The sequence below is a fragment of the Anneissia japonica genome, unplaced genomic scaffold, assembly GCF_011630105.1.
Source record: "Anneissia japonica isolate Jap-2015-1 unplaced genomic scaffold, ASM1163010v1 scaffold287752_len1182401_cov188, whole genome shotgun sequence".
NCBI lineage: Eukaryota > Metazoa > Echinodermata > Crinoidea > Comatulida > Comatulidae > Anneissia > Anneissia japonica.
Window position 1 is genome coordinate 438,266 of NW_022687544.1, and position 14,524 is coordinate 452,789.

The window sequence follows — 14,524 nt, forward strand, 5'->3', positions numbered from 1 at the left end:
CACACCCCACCAGTACCAAGTCATCACCGGCTGTCTCAACCCATCTCCATTTAATTTCCCTGTATAAAAGGTGTCGGTTCTGCAGACAAGGTGGATATATTCACTTAAATATAACAGGGTGTTTTTGAATCGGGACTGTTGGAGAAGGACGACGATGGATTTCTGACATTAAACCCCGCCCACTAGTTTACTGTGCATGCGCGGTAGTGTCGTTTTTGTTGTCTATGGAGCTGTATGATGTCAACATATACCAGAGTTTTATTGAAAAACGTTGCGACCAATAATACAAAAGTTTCATATGAATTGACTATTTTCTTCAACTCTTTTACAGGGGGTAAAACACTTTATAATACACATGTGCTAACTACCACCGAATAATACAAAACAATAATACATTATGTAATTCTGGTGCCATATTAATTAATGTCTCTTTGCGGTGGCGGATTCAAGTGTTCAATATTTTTAAAAGGATGGAGATATAAAGAAAATTGTGTTCAAATTGTAAGTATGAGAGTGCAATTCAGGCCATCTGGAGGAGCCATAAATCACAAATGTTCTTACCTCAACCCCAACCATGGTGGGACTGAGGTTCTTCATTTGTGAAAGTACTATCCCGGCCCCCTCTATTTTGAATTCCTGGATCCGCCACGACTGTTTTGAGTTTTTACAATTCATAAAAGTAATAGTTGGTTGCTACAAATTGACATTCATAGGCCCTAATTGTATATTTCTCCAGTAAACCATGTTCTTAATTAAACCATTACTTGGTTATCACATAAAAGGTAATCATAGATATTCATGGGGACTTGAAAATTCATAAATTCATTCTCCTTGGCTGTACCTAACCATTTTTTTTTTCATGTGGTTGAATAAATAAAATGAGAAATGGTTTGACTTGGGTTTGAAAGTAATTTTCATAAATACAAACGCGTAAAATGCGTTTTTACCGTCTAATGAACAGTTTGCTGTAACTAAAACACTGAAAATAGGACTTTCTAGAACTCAACAGTTCCAATTCCTTGGTTAAAATTGGCTTTTCCTATAAAGGAGCGACTTATTTCATTGATTTACTATTATAAAGTTTCAGTATAAACATCGATTAAGAGTTTGTGCAGGCTGGAAATACGACTGTGTATTGCGCGCTTTCAGTTTTACCAAGGAACTTGTTTTTTTACTGACAGTTTTATGGTGTTTCCTGACTGTGATTACCACAGGAAGGCATGCCATGGTTGTCAAAAAACTCACTCATAAGGCTCCCTTCAAACTCCATACATAGCTGCTAATGCCGACAGTGAAAAATATAATAGTTTAGCCTGTTTCTGAAACCGTATTGTCGACACTGTGTGATATTAGGCCTATACGAATTAAAGGCACATAATACAATACTCAGACCTTACCGGTAATCTGTATTACAAATTACCCCTCAAACATTGAAAAAGTGGAATGGAAAGAGTTATCCTTCAGTTATTTTGTATGAAGCTTAATATTTTATGAAAAATGAATATTTAGCAGACGTATCAAATCAACCTAATTACAGTAACTACTATTTTTATTTAAAATGTTTTAGAATGAAAATAAAAGAAAGTAAATACAAATTATATAATTATTATAAATATTTAAAAGATCATAATTGAATAGGTCTAGGTATGTTTCCAGATGTAAAACTGTGATGGTCACGTGGATATAAGGAACACCATTTTCATTCGACAACGTCTTGTACACGTTTGATCTTATATGCACACATTAAAAAATGTTCTTACTTAAAAATCGCCTTTTCCATCATTAACGTGCAAAGCGCCTTTGATATTAAGTACCTTGGTGGTTTAATTGACACTATAAATTTCAATTAATATTATTATTACTATTATTATTATTATTATTATTATTATTAAGCCCTATTATTATTATATTAATAATAATAATAATTATTATTATATTATTATTATTATTATTATTATTATTATTATTATTATTATTATTATTATTATATCAGTCTCATGTTTGATCCTCCTCTGGCATGTATTTAATGGTTACTTTGTTTTATGTTTGTTGGCCTATTGTGCTGGATGAATACATTACATTGGAATTAATCAATTTACGCTTGTTATGGTCCAGTATGCATTCTCTTTCTTTTATTAGTTGAAATCACAATATTTCTAATGACAATTGATTACAATGGAAAAGCACGGCAACACTGGCACACAACCAATACACGCTAATATAACATAAACTTAAATATTAGGACATCATATTTCCTTTGTTTCTCAGTTTAATAATAATTTAATATCCGGTAATATTTAACCATAAATAACTACATTGAACTTTGGATTCAAATGGCAATAAATAACGTTTATTGACACAAATGTTGACAACCATGAATAAGAAAGCGAACATAACGTCACAGCTTAAAGTAAATTCGTAACTAAGAAAAATCGATTTTCCAGAGTTACAATCAGACTTAACAACCGACCAATCAGAACAGGTCCTGGAATAAGCTCTTGTCCCACAAGCACACATGTTGTCCCACAAACCCTACGTGTTTAAGTACGTTCACACTGTCCTTTTGTGGGACATGCCCCGCGCAACGGTCGTTCATCATATTGAATATCAAGAAAATAGAAAACATGAATGTGAGCTTAAATGTGTCCTGGTTTAGTCCCTCTCGAGCAGATTATTATCATAAAATACACATGCCTCACATTGAGCAAATCAACGTGGTGTTGATTCTTGTTGAAATAGAGTCTTCACGTACAGCATAACATTTAGTAAGGAGTTTGGGATGCTGCATTACGCTTACTGATAAAAAGGACGATATTTTTTTTTCAATCGACAAAAAATATAATTGAATTAAAATTTAACATTACCTCACTAGAGATACGCGATGGGGCGTTCCTATAAAACCTAAACTATAACATAAATTAGCAAAGAGAGCATTTAATTTCCATACTGTCAGATATATCTGAAATCCTGGAATATTCTAATTGTTTTATTCACATTCCGCTCCATTTCCAGCAAGGCATTCACATGTGCGAATGGTCTGCACTTCAACTTGTTTGAAAACATTACCGGGGCATACGAGATCAACCATAACTGTTTCATATTCGGTGGGCGCACAATTTGCACACGATTGCTCTGTAATAGGGATGAGATTGTCATAGCCAGTGATTCGATATGACGAAGCGCATTTACCCATACAGGCAGTTGCAGGTGTATATCCAATGCACAAGCCAATCTGGACTTCGACAGGGTCCAATTCTACGAATTCACAACTTCCAGGAGCTAGAATAAAAAATAAAAGTGTATTTATAATAGTAGGGCTGTAGCTTGGTGGTTTAATCGAGTTTTACATAAAATCGCTGCACGCCATTGTCGACAGCTTTCAACGACGCTGATTGGTTGGTCAAATCGGGGAGCCTCCCCAATTGCGTCTGCGATACAACTGAGCGATTGGAGTGAAAACACACCAGCAGTGTATTAATCTATAATGGAAACCAAGCTTAAAGATTAATTGCCTTCACATTATCTCAAGCAAAAGTAACTGAGCTTTACAAGTCAGCAATGTCGTTATTCTGAATCTTGATTTTTCTGTTAATAACCCAGAATGGCTTTCAAAGCAATGTTGGCAAACAATTTCCATAAAAAAACTCCAAGTAAAATAGATCGATCTCTGTCCAGTTCCATTAATAGTATTCTTATCATTATGTACAAACACATACACTATATTTAAAGTGGAGTGCACATCATTCAGTCCTAATGTAACATTTGAAGTAATTATTTGAAAAAAAAAGATCCACAGAGTTCCAAATAATAATGAATAATTTGTAGACCTTGAATTTGAGTGGCTTTTAGTGAATCTCAATAAAATTATTCAAACATATTAGCGTCTTACCTTTAGTGGGAGTTGTGATGGGAAAAATTGTTGGTGGGGTACCTGTAGAAATTTTCAAAATAATGTATGATGTAAAATAAAATATTCGTTTTAAGAGTCTAAAAAGGAAGGACATAACAGAATTACAAATATATTAAATAAATACAATCATAACAAATTTTTATTTAGTTTAGCTAAGCAAGAGATTTATGATTTATGCCCCGAATGGGCATAGCAGGCCGCCCATTATTATTCTGAATAATTTTACAGGACTTGAATAAGATGTTCCATGTAAATAGAAGTTTTTCTGTATTACGAAGCCATACTATGAAACACATTAATGAAAGATAAGAAACTATAGGAAAGATAGGTATACATTAATAAATACATTTATTACACAATTACTAATATATTTTAGGGTATACTTACTTTCACATGGGATGCACGTTATGTTGGTTGGATGATTACCATCGGGCACGGTTCCTTCAGGACAGAAGCAACCAGCAATTGGATCCAATGGGCACTCAAAGTGTTCCCATGCGGAGCAGCTATCTATCTCAGCTATTGGACAGTTGCATTGTCGATATACCAGGCCATCTGGACATGGTTCAGCTGTAAGTAAAGCATATTCATAGAGAAATATTTATCCAAGTAATAAAAAGAGATTTATGAAGACTAGACACTTTTTGACGTTAAAGATGACCTAAAAGATGAACTATCAATGGAAATCTGGATTTTTTAAACATTTAATTTTAATTTAACGATTGTATTTTGCTAATTTTAAATGATCGAATAAGTTATAAACTACTTTCAATGTGAAACATTGAGTACAAAGTAAGTTAAACACTGAATAAGCTGTCAAGGATCAGTAGCGGATCCTGGGGTGTCAAAATGGGCACTCCCCATCCCTTATCCATCTGCAAAACAATATCTGAATATTGTTTAAATAAGAGACTAATATTGTTAAAATGGATGAACATTCCAGGCGGGACCGCCCCAAAGTAGATAAGGAACAACTATGGTACTCACTCGGACAATAAGCTCTCATTGGCTCTCCGTGTCCCTAAACCACCAGCAGAAGGAATTTAGATTTGCCCTGGAAATTAATTATTATGACTAAAGCCGGGCACTCACTGGGCACGACGGTCGTCGGCCGAGACGATTCTATGGAGAAAGCCACGACGCGCGCGCAACCGGACTGCTAGCGCCAATCAGCAGACGGTGTCGCGTCTTCTAATGCTGACAGGGAGCGCAGGTGGATTCGTCGGCCAACAGTCGTCCGACCGTTGTACGACGCAGTGAGTGCCCGGCCCTAAAAAACAATCACCCATAAAACTTACGACAAAACTCGTCTGATCTCCATGGAATACAAATATTATTTCCACTACATTCCTCAGTGTAGCTTTCGAATGCCCAGCAGTTGCCTGCAGTTGAGTTTGCACACCCGTCTCGGATACAGGTCTCATAATACTCTCGTGTGTCTACATACCCGTGACAGGTTTCGAATATGGTAGAATTTATTTTGGAACACCAATCGATCACCTCTTGGCTTGGAATACATGCAGTTGGTTCCGCCGGAGGTATACAGCCTTCTCTATCACCACCCGGAGGTTCAAGCCAGTCGTAACCGAATTCAAATTCATCCTCTATTACTTTGCCATCACGGGACAGAAAATCATCCGTAAAATTACCGTTACACAGACCTATTTAATAGAAATTTTATATATTAAATAAAAGTAATTATATTTTACTTACAGGTATTGAATATTTAAAGAAACACTCTAGAATTTTAATAATAATATTTATTTGCCAATTTAGATAAGAAAGACAAGTATCCAGGGGGGGTTTTTATGGTTCGGGAGAACTCCCCTTTTCTAGCAAACCCCCCTTTTCTTGGCGAAACCCCCTCTTTAAATTTCCCAAATAAATCCTCCAACCCAACTTATGCACTGCAGACCCACCCAGACACAGACATTTTCAAACATATCTACTTTTATAGAATTCTTTGGACCCATAAAGCACAAAAATCCTCTTGCTTTGGGGGTTTCGCCGACCCCACCGGAGCTTCGACTGTGGACCTCACGCCCAGAAAACCCCCCTTAGAAGAACCTGGCTACGGTCCTGATACTGATTTTCTTTTTAAAGGTAACAGCAAATAGTAATAATAATGATAATAATATTAATAATAATAATAATAATAATAATAATAATAATAATAATAATAATAATAATAATAATAATAACAGTATATAAAATAATATTATACTACTAAACACTATACTAACATTATTTAACTTACAATACTACTATACCTACTATCACTACTGCTACTATTAACAGTACCACTACCAATACCCCTGTGGTAATAGTAGAAAGTAGAGAAATGTATTCATATAGAGTATTCGTTTTATTGTTTTTTTGCGTTGTATTATTAGTTTTTTGACGATTTGAACCCACGATTAGGGGATTGAAAGTATATTCCTATCAACATTCTTACCACATAATCCCTCCGTCTGATTCCAGAACAACGCAGGGGAGACAACCACACGATAATATCGAGGAGAAGGTGGTTCAAAACGAACTTCTAGTCCAATAGAGGCAACGATGACCATCATTTTGAGACCATTCTGTCGTAGTTCAATTCCATCAAAGTATGCAGGTGCGTACATTATTTGGCCGCTTACGTTAAACTGTAGAGCAAAATAGAATATGAAATCAGATTCCATCATCACAACCAGTTGTCATTTGGTTCTGTTATATCTGCGCATGGAAGAAGTGTCTATTGGATCCGAATCGAAATATATATCATATTACATAAATATATGTACAGTGTATACAGTATATATTACTCTCGACGGGATATATATACAGATACATATATAAATATATAATTATATAGTAATAGTAAAACGCGTGAGGCATTACCACAGGACGGTTTGAAGTTGAGCTCTACATCGCTTTATGATTTATTTATAAATAAAGTATCTTCAAAGATGCCACCTTGTCGTTAAATGCTAATAACAAGATGGCTTATTATATTGATTTCGGTTATTTTGCCATGTAGTAAGAACTATTGCTGTTCAAATACGCTTGTGCAAATAGATTGCAGAGGTCTCAAGTTAGTCAAGTGATCTGCATAGGCCAGGCAGAAGGTCCAGGGTTTAAACCCGGGACTTTCTGCTGTCTATGCAGACGCTTTAACCAACTAGGCCATTAAGACTTTCGTTGGAACATATATATATATATATATATATACTATCAGTCACAAAAACGGTTGCAGTGGATTCCGCAGTTGTCTCCTCTGGTGGAGTTGGTGAATTTGTTGTTGTTCGCACACCTGTTGTTGACTCCGTTGTTGTTGGTTCCTCAGTCGTATCATGTGGGGATGTTGTCTTTTTGCTAGTTGTTGTTGGAAGTGTGGTTGTTGTTGGTTCAGTTGTTGACTCTGTTGTTGTTGGCTCCTCAGTCTCAACATGTGGTGGCGTTGTTGTTTTCATAGTCGTTGTTGGAAGTGTAGTTGTTGTTGGTTCAGATGTCGATACAGATGTTGTCGGTTCAACTGCTGTGGTTGACTCAACAGTTGTAGTGGATTCCGTTGTTTCAATATCAGTCACAAAAACGGTTGCAGTGGATTCCGCAGTTGTCTCCTCTGGTGGAGTTGGTGAATTTGTTGTTGTTCGCACACCTGTTGTTGACTCCGTTGTTGGTTCCTCAGTCGTATCATGTGGGGGTGTTGTCTTTTTGCTAGTTGTTGTTGGAAGTGTGGTTGTTGTTGGTTCAGTTGTTGACTCTGTTGTTGTTGGCTCCTCAGTCTCAACATGTGGGGGCGTTGTTGTTTTCATAGTCGTTGTTGGAAGTGTAGTTGTTGGTTCAGATGTCGATACAGATGTTGTCGGTTCAACTGCTGTGGTTGACTCAACAGTTGTAGTGGATTCCGTTGTTTCAATATCAGTCACAAAAACGGTTGCAGTGGATTCCGCAGTTGTCTCCTCTGGTGGAGTTGGTGAATTTGTTGTTGTTCGCACACCTGTTGTTGACTCCGTTGTTGTTGGTTCCTCAGTCGTATCATGTGGGGGTGTTGTCTTTTTGCTAGTTGTTGTTGGAAGTGTGGTTGTTGTTGGTTCAGTTGTTGACTCTGTTGTTGTTGGCTCCTCAGTCTCAACATTTGGGAGCGTTGTTGTTTTCATAGTCGTTGTTGGAAGTGTAGTTGTTGTTGGTTCAGATGTCGATACAGATGTTGTCGGTTCAACTGCTGTGGTTGACTCAACAGTTGTAGTGGATTCCGTTGTTTCAATATCAGTCACAAAAACGGTTGCAGTGGATTCCGCAGTTGTCTCCTCTGGTGGAGTTGGTGAATTTGTTGTTGTTCGCACACCTGTTGTTGACTCCGTTGTTGTTGGTTCCTCAGTCGTATCATGTGGAGGCGTTGTTGTTTTCATAGTTGTTGGAATTGTGGTTGTTGTTGGTTCAGTTGTCGATTCAGTTGTTGTTGGTTCCTCAGTCGTATCATGTGGGGACGTTGTTGTTTTTGTTGTTGTTGTTGGTTCAGTTGTCGATTCTGTTGTTGTTGGTTCCTCAGTCGTATCATGTGGGGTTGTTGTTTTTATTGTTGTTGTTGGAAGAGTGGTCGTTGGCTCAGTTGTCGATTCTGTTGTTGTTGGTTCCTCTGTCGTATCATGTGGGGCCGTTGTTGTTTTTATAGTGGTTGTTGAAATTGTGGTCGTTGTTGGTTCAGTTGTCGATTCAGTTGTTGTTGGTTCCTCAGTCGTATCATGTGGGGACGTTGTTGTTTTTGTTGTTGTTGTTGGTTCAGTTGTCGATTCTGTTGTTGTTGGTTCCTCTGTCGTATCATGTGGGGACGTTGTTGTTTTTGTTGTTGTTGTTGGTTCAGTTGTCGATTTTGTTGTTGTTGGTTCCTCAGTCGTATCATGTGGGGTTGTTGTTGTTTTTATTGTTGTTGTTGGAAGAGTGGTCGTTGGCTCAGTTGTCGATTCTGTTGTTGTTGGTTCCTCTGTCGTATCATGTGGGGCCGTTGTTGTTTTTATAGTGGTTGTTGAAATTGTGGTCGTTGTTGGTTCAGTTGTCGATTCTGTTGTTGTTGGTTCACCTGCTGTGGTTAAATCAACAATTGTAGGGGATTCTGTTGTAAATATATCAGTCACAAAGACGGTTGCAGTGGATTCCGCGGTTGTCTCTTCTGGTGGCGTTGGTGAATTTGTTGTTTTCATACTCGTTGTCGACTCTTTTGTTGTTGGTTCCTCAGTCGTGTCATGTGGGGACGTTGTTGTTTTCCTAGTTGTTGTTGTAAGAGTGGTCGTTGTTGGTTCAGTTGTCGATTCTGTTGTTGTTGTTGGTTCCTCAGTCGTATCATGTGGGTGCGTTGTTGTTTTAATAGTCTTTGTTGGAAGTGTAGTTGTTGTTGGTTCAGTTGTTAATACAGACGTCGTCGGTTCAACTGCTGTGGTTGACTCAACAGTTGTAGTGGATTCCGTTGTTTCAATATCAGTCACAAAGACGGTTGCAGTGGATTCCACGGTTGTCTCTCCTGGTGTCGTTGGTGAACTTGTTGTCGTTTTCACACTCGTTGTCGACTCTGTTTTTGTTTGTCCTTCAGACGTATCATGTGGGGTCGTTGTTGGTTCAATTGAAGGTTGATGAGCTGTTGGCGATTCAAATGTTTGTAGTACTGTAGTTCGATGTTCGTCTATCACTTCTGTTGTAGTTGGACTCATTGTAGTTGGACTCATTGTAGTTGGACTCATTGTGGTGGAACAGAGTGGGAATGGCTGGTCTTGGCATTCACACCTAACTCTTATTTCATAATCATAACAGAATCCGTCTGAAGAATGATAACACTCTAATCCTGTTTCCAAATTGCATTCAACTTCTTGTCCCGTGAGGTAGTACGGCCAATATGGTTCTGATGCCACACGACATTCAATCGCGCTCGGATTTTCACAAAATTGGTAATCATTGCGAAGTTCATCTAGAAGTTCAAATTCTCCAAGAGCAGCATCCGGTACTTTCGATCCATTTTCGTCGTTCATCCATTCGGACCAACATTCTGGAAAAGATAATTTTAAACTTGAATATTAATTATGCCTATTACTTATGATGACAAATAAATATAACACTAATAATAAAATACGTATACATGTATATATATATATCTGTCTCTTATACACATCTGACGTTGTTGTTTTTGTTGTTGTTGTTGGTTCAGTTGTCGATTTTGTTGTTGTTGGTTCCTCAGTCGTATCATGTGGGGTTGTTGTTGTTTTTATTGTTGTTGTTGGAAGAGTGGTCGTTGGCTCAGTTGTCGATTCTGTTGTTGTTGGTTCCTCTGTCGTATCATGTGGGGCCGTTGGAGACAGATATATATATATATATTGCATTGCATATTCGTTATAAGCCTAAAACATCTAACTGATTACTTAATTATTGATTTCAATAATTAATATCTTGAATATCGATTGCGTAAAATGAAAACAAGCCTATTTTGGTTATGGTGAATTTGTATTGTGTAAGTCATGAGAAATTAACATACCTTTTGGTGGCTGCGTTACACACTTTGTCGGTGTTAAGGTAGTTGTTGGCTCCGTGGTTGTAACGGTGGTTGTCGGTTCTGTTGTTATGACTGTTGTTGTCGGCTCTGTTGTTGTGACCTTAGTTGTCAGTTTTGTAGTTGTAACGGTGGTTGTCGGTTCTGTGGTTGTGACGACGGGGGTTGTTGATTCTGGGGTTGTGACTTTGGTAGTTGACGGCTCTGAAGTTGTGAGATCAGGCGTCGGTGTTTTTGTCTTAGTAGAATGCGATGGAGTGATAACCTCTTTAGTAGGACCCTCTGTAGATGGTTCAAACTCAGTGACGGTGACAACTCTGGTTGTTAAAGACTGTGTTGTTGGCTCTTCGTTAGTTGTTGGTATCGTGGTCGTAGTTAGTGTAGTTGTTGGAGATGTCGTTGGCACTAATGTAGTTGGCTCTGGACAGGTTTTTACACACTCTCCATCCTGAAGATATTCGCCCTCTGGACACTTACAACCTTCCACACAAATATCGAGGCAGTGGCCGTCAGCATCCCGATAATACCTATTATCACACGTGTCGCATAGAGAAACACATGGATCGTAGGTAAAGCATCCGTCACATTGAATTGCTGTAGTGGGAAAATAGTATAGATTTTCGTCAGGAAAACAATAAATGTAGCATGCATAAATCATGTAACCTAATAAATACGAACTGCTATGATAAACATTAACTTTTTGAAAACAATTAAAAATGTATTGCTCTATATATGACAGGTTTAATTATTTACTAATGTAAAGTGTTGAGTATACGAGTTGGAATATATTATTAACTCACGACAAAGTTCTTGAGATCGCCACTTTATTGCCACACCATGTGCATTACATGCTTGAGCGTAAGCAGCTATAGCTGTACAAAGACACTCGCAATCGCCACCACTGTCGCAACCGCATGCGTCAAACAGACAATTGACATAATACTCCTCATAAGGAACCTCGCTGTGACATTCTTTGAAGGTATCTGATTTTATTATGCTGCATTTTCGCTGGGCCCATGGCTTGCGATGAGGGTGCTCTTGACAAGTGTCATTAAAATCTGGGGCATTTCCACACGTCTCTGATGTCTAAGTATGATTAATAATGATTATGTAAAAATGAATACCATTGACAATTAATTTCAAACAAAATACGTCTAACGAACGACGTCTCCATAATAATCGATGTTTTTAATAATTCATTCAAACTGTTATGGAAAACAAACACATATAATCATAAGTATCCTGCGTAGGCCGATATTGCCTGACACTTCACCCACATACATGTCCTCTGGTTTTATTTCTTCTGAAAACATACCTTCCAGCTGTTTGCAAACACAGTCGCAGACGCAACAGGGAAACCACCATTAGATTTGGTAAAATCATCTTCCTGATTTCCATTGTATGTTCCACATAATCCTCCAACCTAAAGCAATTTAAAACAAACATTGATTTGAATCTGAATTTAACTTAGCCAATAATATCTTCCAAAGAAAACGATATTCGTGCCATATTCTCGGGCAGAAACGGAGAAGCAGTGTTTTTATGATATTAAGCTAGAAGCATTGTAGGTCTGGGTGAGCTCAATATTCAAAATGTGAACTAACCGTTAACAAAATTGACGAGTAAACGTTTCTTATGGGACTATTAATAACTGTACCACCACCACCATTGCCACCACCTGACATATTAGTTTTCACCTTCTTCATAACCTAATTGGCCAATATTTATTTATCTCGACTTATCACCACGTTTTATATAGCTTATGTAATGCAATATTATTCGCTTATTTAGTATATTTTCTTACAGTGTTTTTATGAATAGGGTCCAATTTAACCTCGATCCTTGTCTTCTTATCCCAAACTAATGTAACACCAATATCAGTGTGAACAAAAACAGACAGTCCTACTTCGGTAAGTCGGAACATATCGCTGGATGACTCAATCGGTAAGTATCGGTCAAGGATTATCGTTTCTTGGTTCTGGCCTGATCCTGTTTTCACAATGTACATTGATATGTTAGCGAAAAACTACTACATGTCTCATATAAAATAAACAATTCAAATCAAAATCAATTGTGAGTGGAACATGCTTGGAGACCGCTTTAAGACCACTACAGTATGTCTGCTAAATATGGAACATCATACATCCTATGCGCTCTTCAAATCAGCTTGTGCATTATCATTAACAATGTTTATCAAATATTAATGCTTGCGGTACACCACCGCAAGCATTAATACATATTTATTACTTCGCCATGCAAACAATGTTTATCAGGTTTTTGTATATTCATTTGTAGCGTGCTACCTTCTAAGCAACCAAATAAAAAAAATGCGTTATCTACCCTCTTAGGCCTAGGTCAGACCATGGTGCTCTCGGGTCTGCGTATATTTGCAACTTGCATATATTTTGCAACTTATATTTTTAAACGACATAATACAGCATACATACCGATAGTGAGTCTGACACTTTTGGTACAGGTGACAGTAGATGTTCCACACGGCTCGTTTTTTGCCGTAATTTGAAAGTCAGGTTGCACGTGCTGGTATAAGTAATTGGTTACCAAAACGTATTCACAATCTCCTTGGAAGCCATACATCTTACCATCAAATGTCTCGTAATGTGGGTCTCCCCATGCGACACAAGTAACTAAATAAAAATTAAATAATTAAATTAATTTAAGTTGCTGACGTCCTTAGTGTACAGCTTGACTTTTTATGAGCTAAAACATCCAAAATGTTTGTCAATAAATTAATGCAAAATATTATCACCAATATGCAACTAAATTAAAAAGTATTGTATACAATTATTGACCTTTTTATGATTTCGTATGTGTACTCATATATATTTATAAAATATTTACCAGTTCTGTGCCTGAGTAGGCCTATGTTTAAGAACGCAAGACATAAATTTAACGGACATGCATTATTATATTTTACGGCTATAGTTTCATAATTACTTCTTAGGATGTGGTCTTGAACTATGTAATTACCGAAAGTGATATAAAAACTAGCGGCTATATTACTTGCCTGGACAGTCATGGGCAGTTAGTGGTATCCACGCTGTTCCATTACATTGCCTGTCAAAAATAGTAGGCATTTAACAAATAAAAATATTATTATCCTTAACACAATACAGTACCATATGGGGAATGACAAAACATGCTGATTCATTGGTAGCACAGAAAATACTGTATAATAATATAGGACTGTATTCTATTATATTACCTATCGCAATTGAAATGTGCACTCGAAAGGAAAGACATGTTCACAATATCAAATATAGACAGTTAATACGTGACCTTGAATAACAAATATTCTGAGGAAAGCATAAATATTGTTAAAAAGCTGAAGAAAATCCTCCAAATGTAAAGAACAGATAAGGTTCGCCAACACAAGTCACACAAACTTGCTAAGCAAAATCGGCAAAGTTGTCGACAATATAAACATGGTAAATAGGAATAGTAATGGCATGTAAAAACGATCTGTCAGAAAATAATCCCCAAGAGGAAAGATTAAGAATAATGAAATATAAATTGATGGTAGCTTCAATAACCATCCTACACATGAATTTATACACACTGTATAATGATGAATTGACAGGGATACGAGTGTCAGATGATCATAGTAGAATGAGTACAAATTTATACTATACACACTGAAATTGATAGGATTTAGAAGTAAATTCTTTATGAAGTTTTGATATGTACTAAGTTGTAGGCTTACACAGCGTTTTTCTACTGAAGTTTTCTTTAAACTTACGTAGGCGAAGTTTATTGCAAGTAATAGAGCTGTATAATATGTTTGGCTAACCTGTGCCAATTATACATGCTGTTGGTAACCAAAGTATACTGCCCATTTTTGATATGCCATATCTATATATCCATCTATCTATCTATCTATCTATCTATCTATCTATCTATCTATCTATCTATCTATCTATCTATCTATCTATCTATATATATATAAAATGCAAAAGCAATGAAAAAACGGTGTACAATCATTGAAAGTTGACTTGCGGAACACAAATTTATTAAGCTATAACAAAATCAAACGGATATTTCGATAGCTCCTGCTATCTTCATCAACGTTAAAGTGA

General features: G+C 36.9%; 2 protein-coding genes across 2 annotated transcripts in view; both read right to left on the reverse strand.

Moving 5' to 3' along the window:
* Positions 1-2,104: 2,104 nt before the first annotated feature.
* Positions 2,105-6,554, reverse strand: LOC117119668 (von Willebrand factor-like). Its single transcript, XM_033264508.1, has 5 exons — positions 6,366-6,554; positions 5,209-5,571; positions 4,298-4,480; positions 3,890-3,931; positions 2,105-3,279 (listed from the first exon to the last, which is right to left on the reverse strand). The coding sequence occupies exons 1-5, from the start codon at positions 6,535-6,537 to the stop codon at positions 2,987-2,989; spliced, it is 1,053 nt and encodes a 350-aa protein (XP_033120399.1). The 5' UTR covers positions 6,538-6,554; the 3' UTR covers positions 2,105-2,986.
* Positions 6,554-14,524, reverse strand: part of LOC117120067 (mucin-2-like) — a 27,227-nt gene continuing 19,256 nt past the window's right edge. Inside the window, exons 16-23 of the mRNA XM_033265077.1 lie at positions 13,456-13,505; positions 12,878-13,075; positions 12,235-12,419; positions 11,746-11,853; positions 11,231-11,516; positions 10,412-11,024; positions 7,125-9,952; positions 6,554-6,558 (exon numbers count right to left, since the gene is read on the reverse strand). Coding sequence (XP_033120968.1) covers positions 6,554-6,558; positions 7,125-9,952; positions 10,412-11,024; positions 11,231-11,516; positions 11,746-11,853; positions 12,235-12,419; positions 12,878-13,075; positions 13,456-13,505 — 4,273 coding nt within the window. The remainder of the gene's footprint in view (positions 6,559-7,124; positions 9,953-10,411; positions 11,025-11,230; positions 11,517-11,745; positions 11,854-12,234; positions 12,420-12,877; positions 13,076-13,455; positions 13,506-14,524) is intronic.

What these genes read in the sequence shown, in the direction of transcription:
- LOC117119668 (XM_033264508.1), bottom strand. Translation starts at nt 6,537, where the DNA reads ATGTACGCACCTGCATACTTTGATGGAATTGAACTACGACAGAATGGT. An exon ending in TCAGACGGAGGGATTATGTG is followed by an intron (nt 5,572 to 6,365) that starts GTAAGAATGTTG and finishes TCTATTAAATAG; the next exon opens with GTCTGTGTAACGGTAATTTT. An exon ending in AACGTGCATCCCATGTGAAA is followed by an intron (nt 3,932 to 4,297) that starts GTAAGTATACCC and finishes AAATTTCTACAG; the next exon opens with GTACCCCACCAACAATTTTT.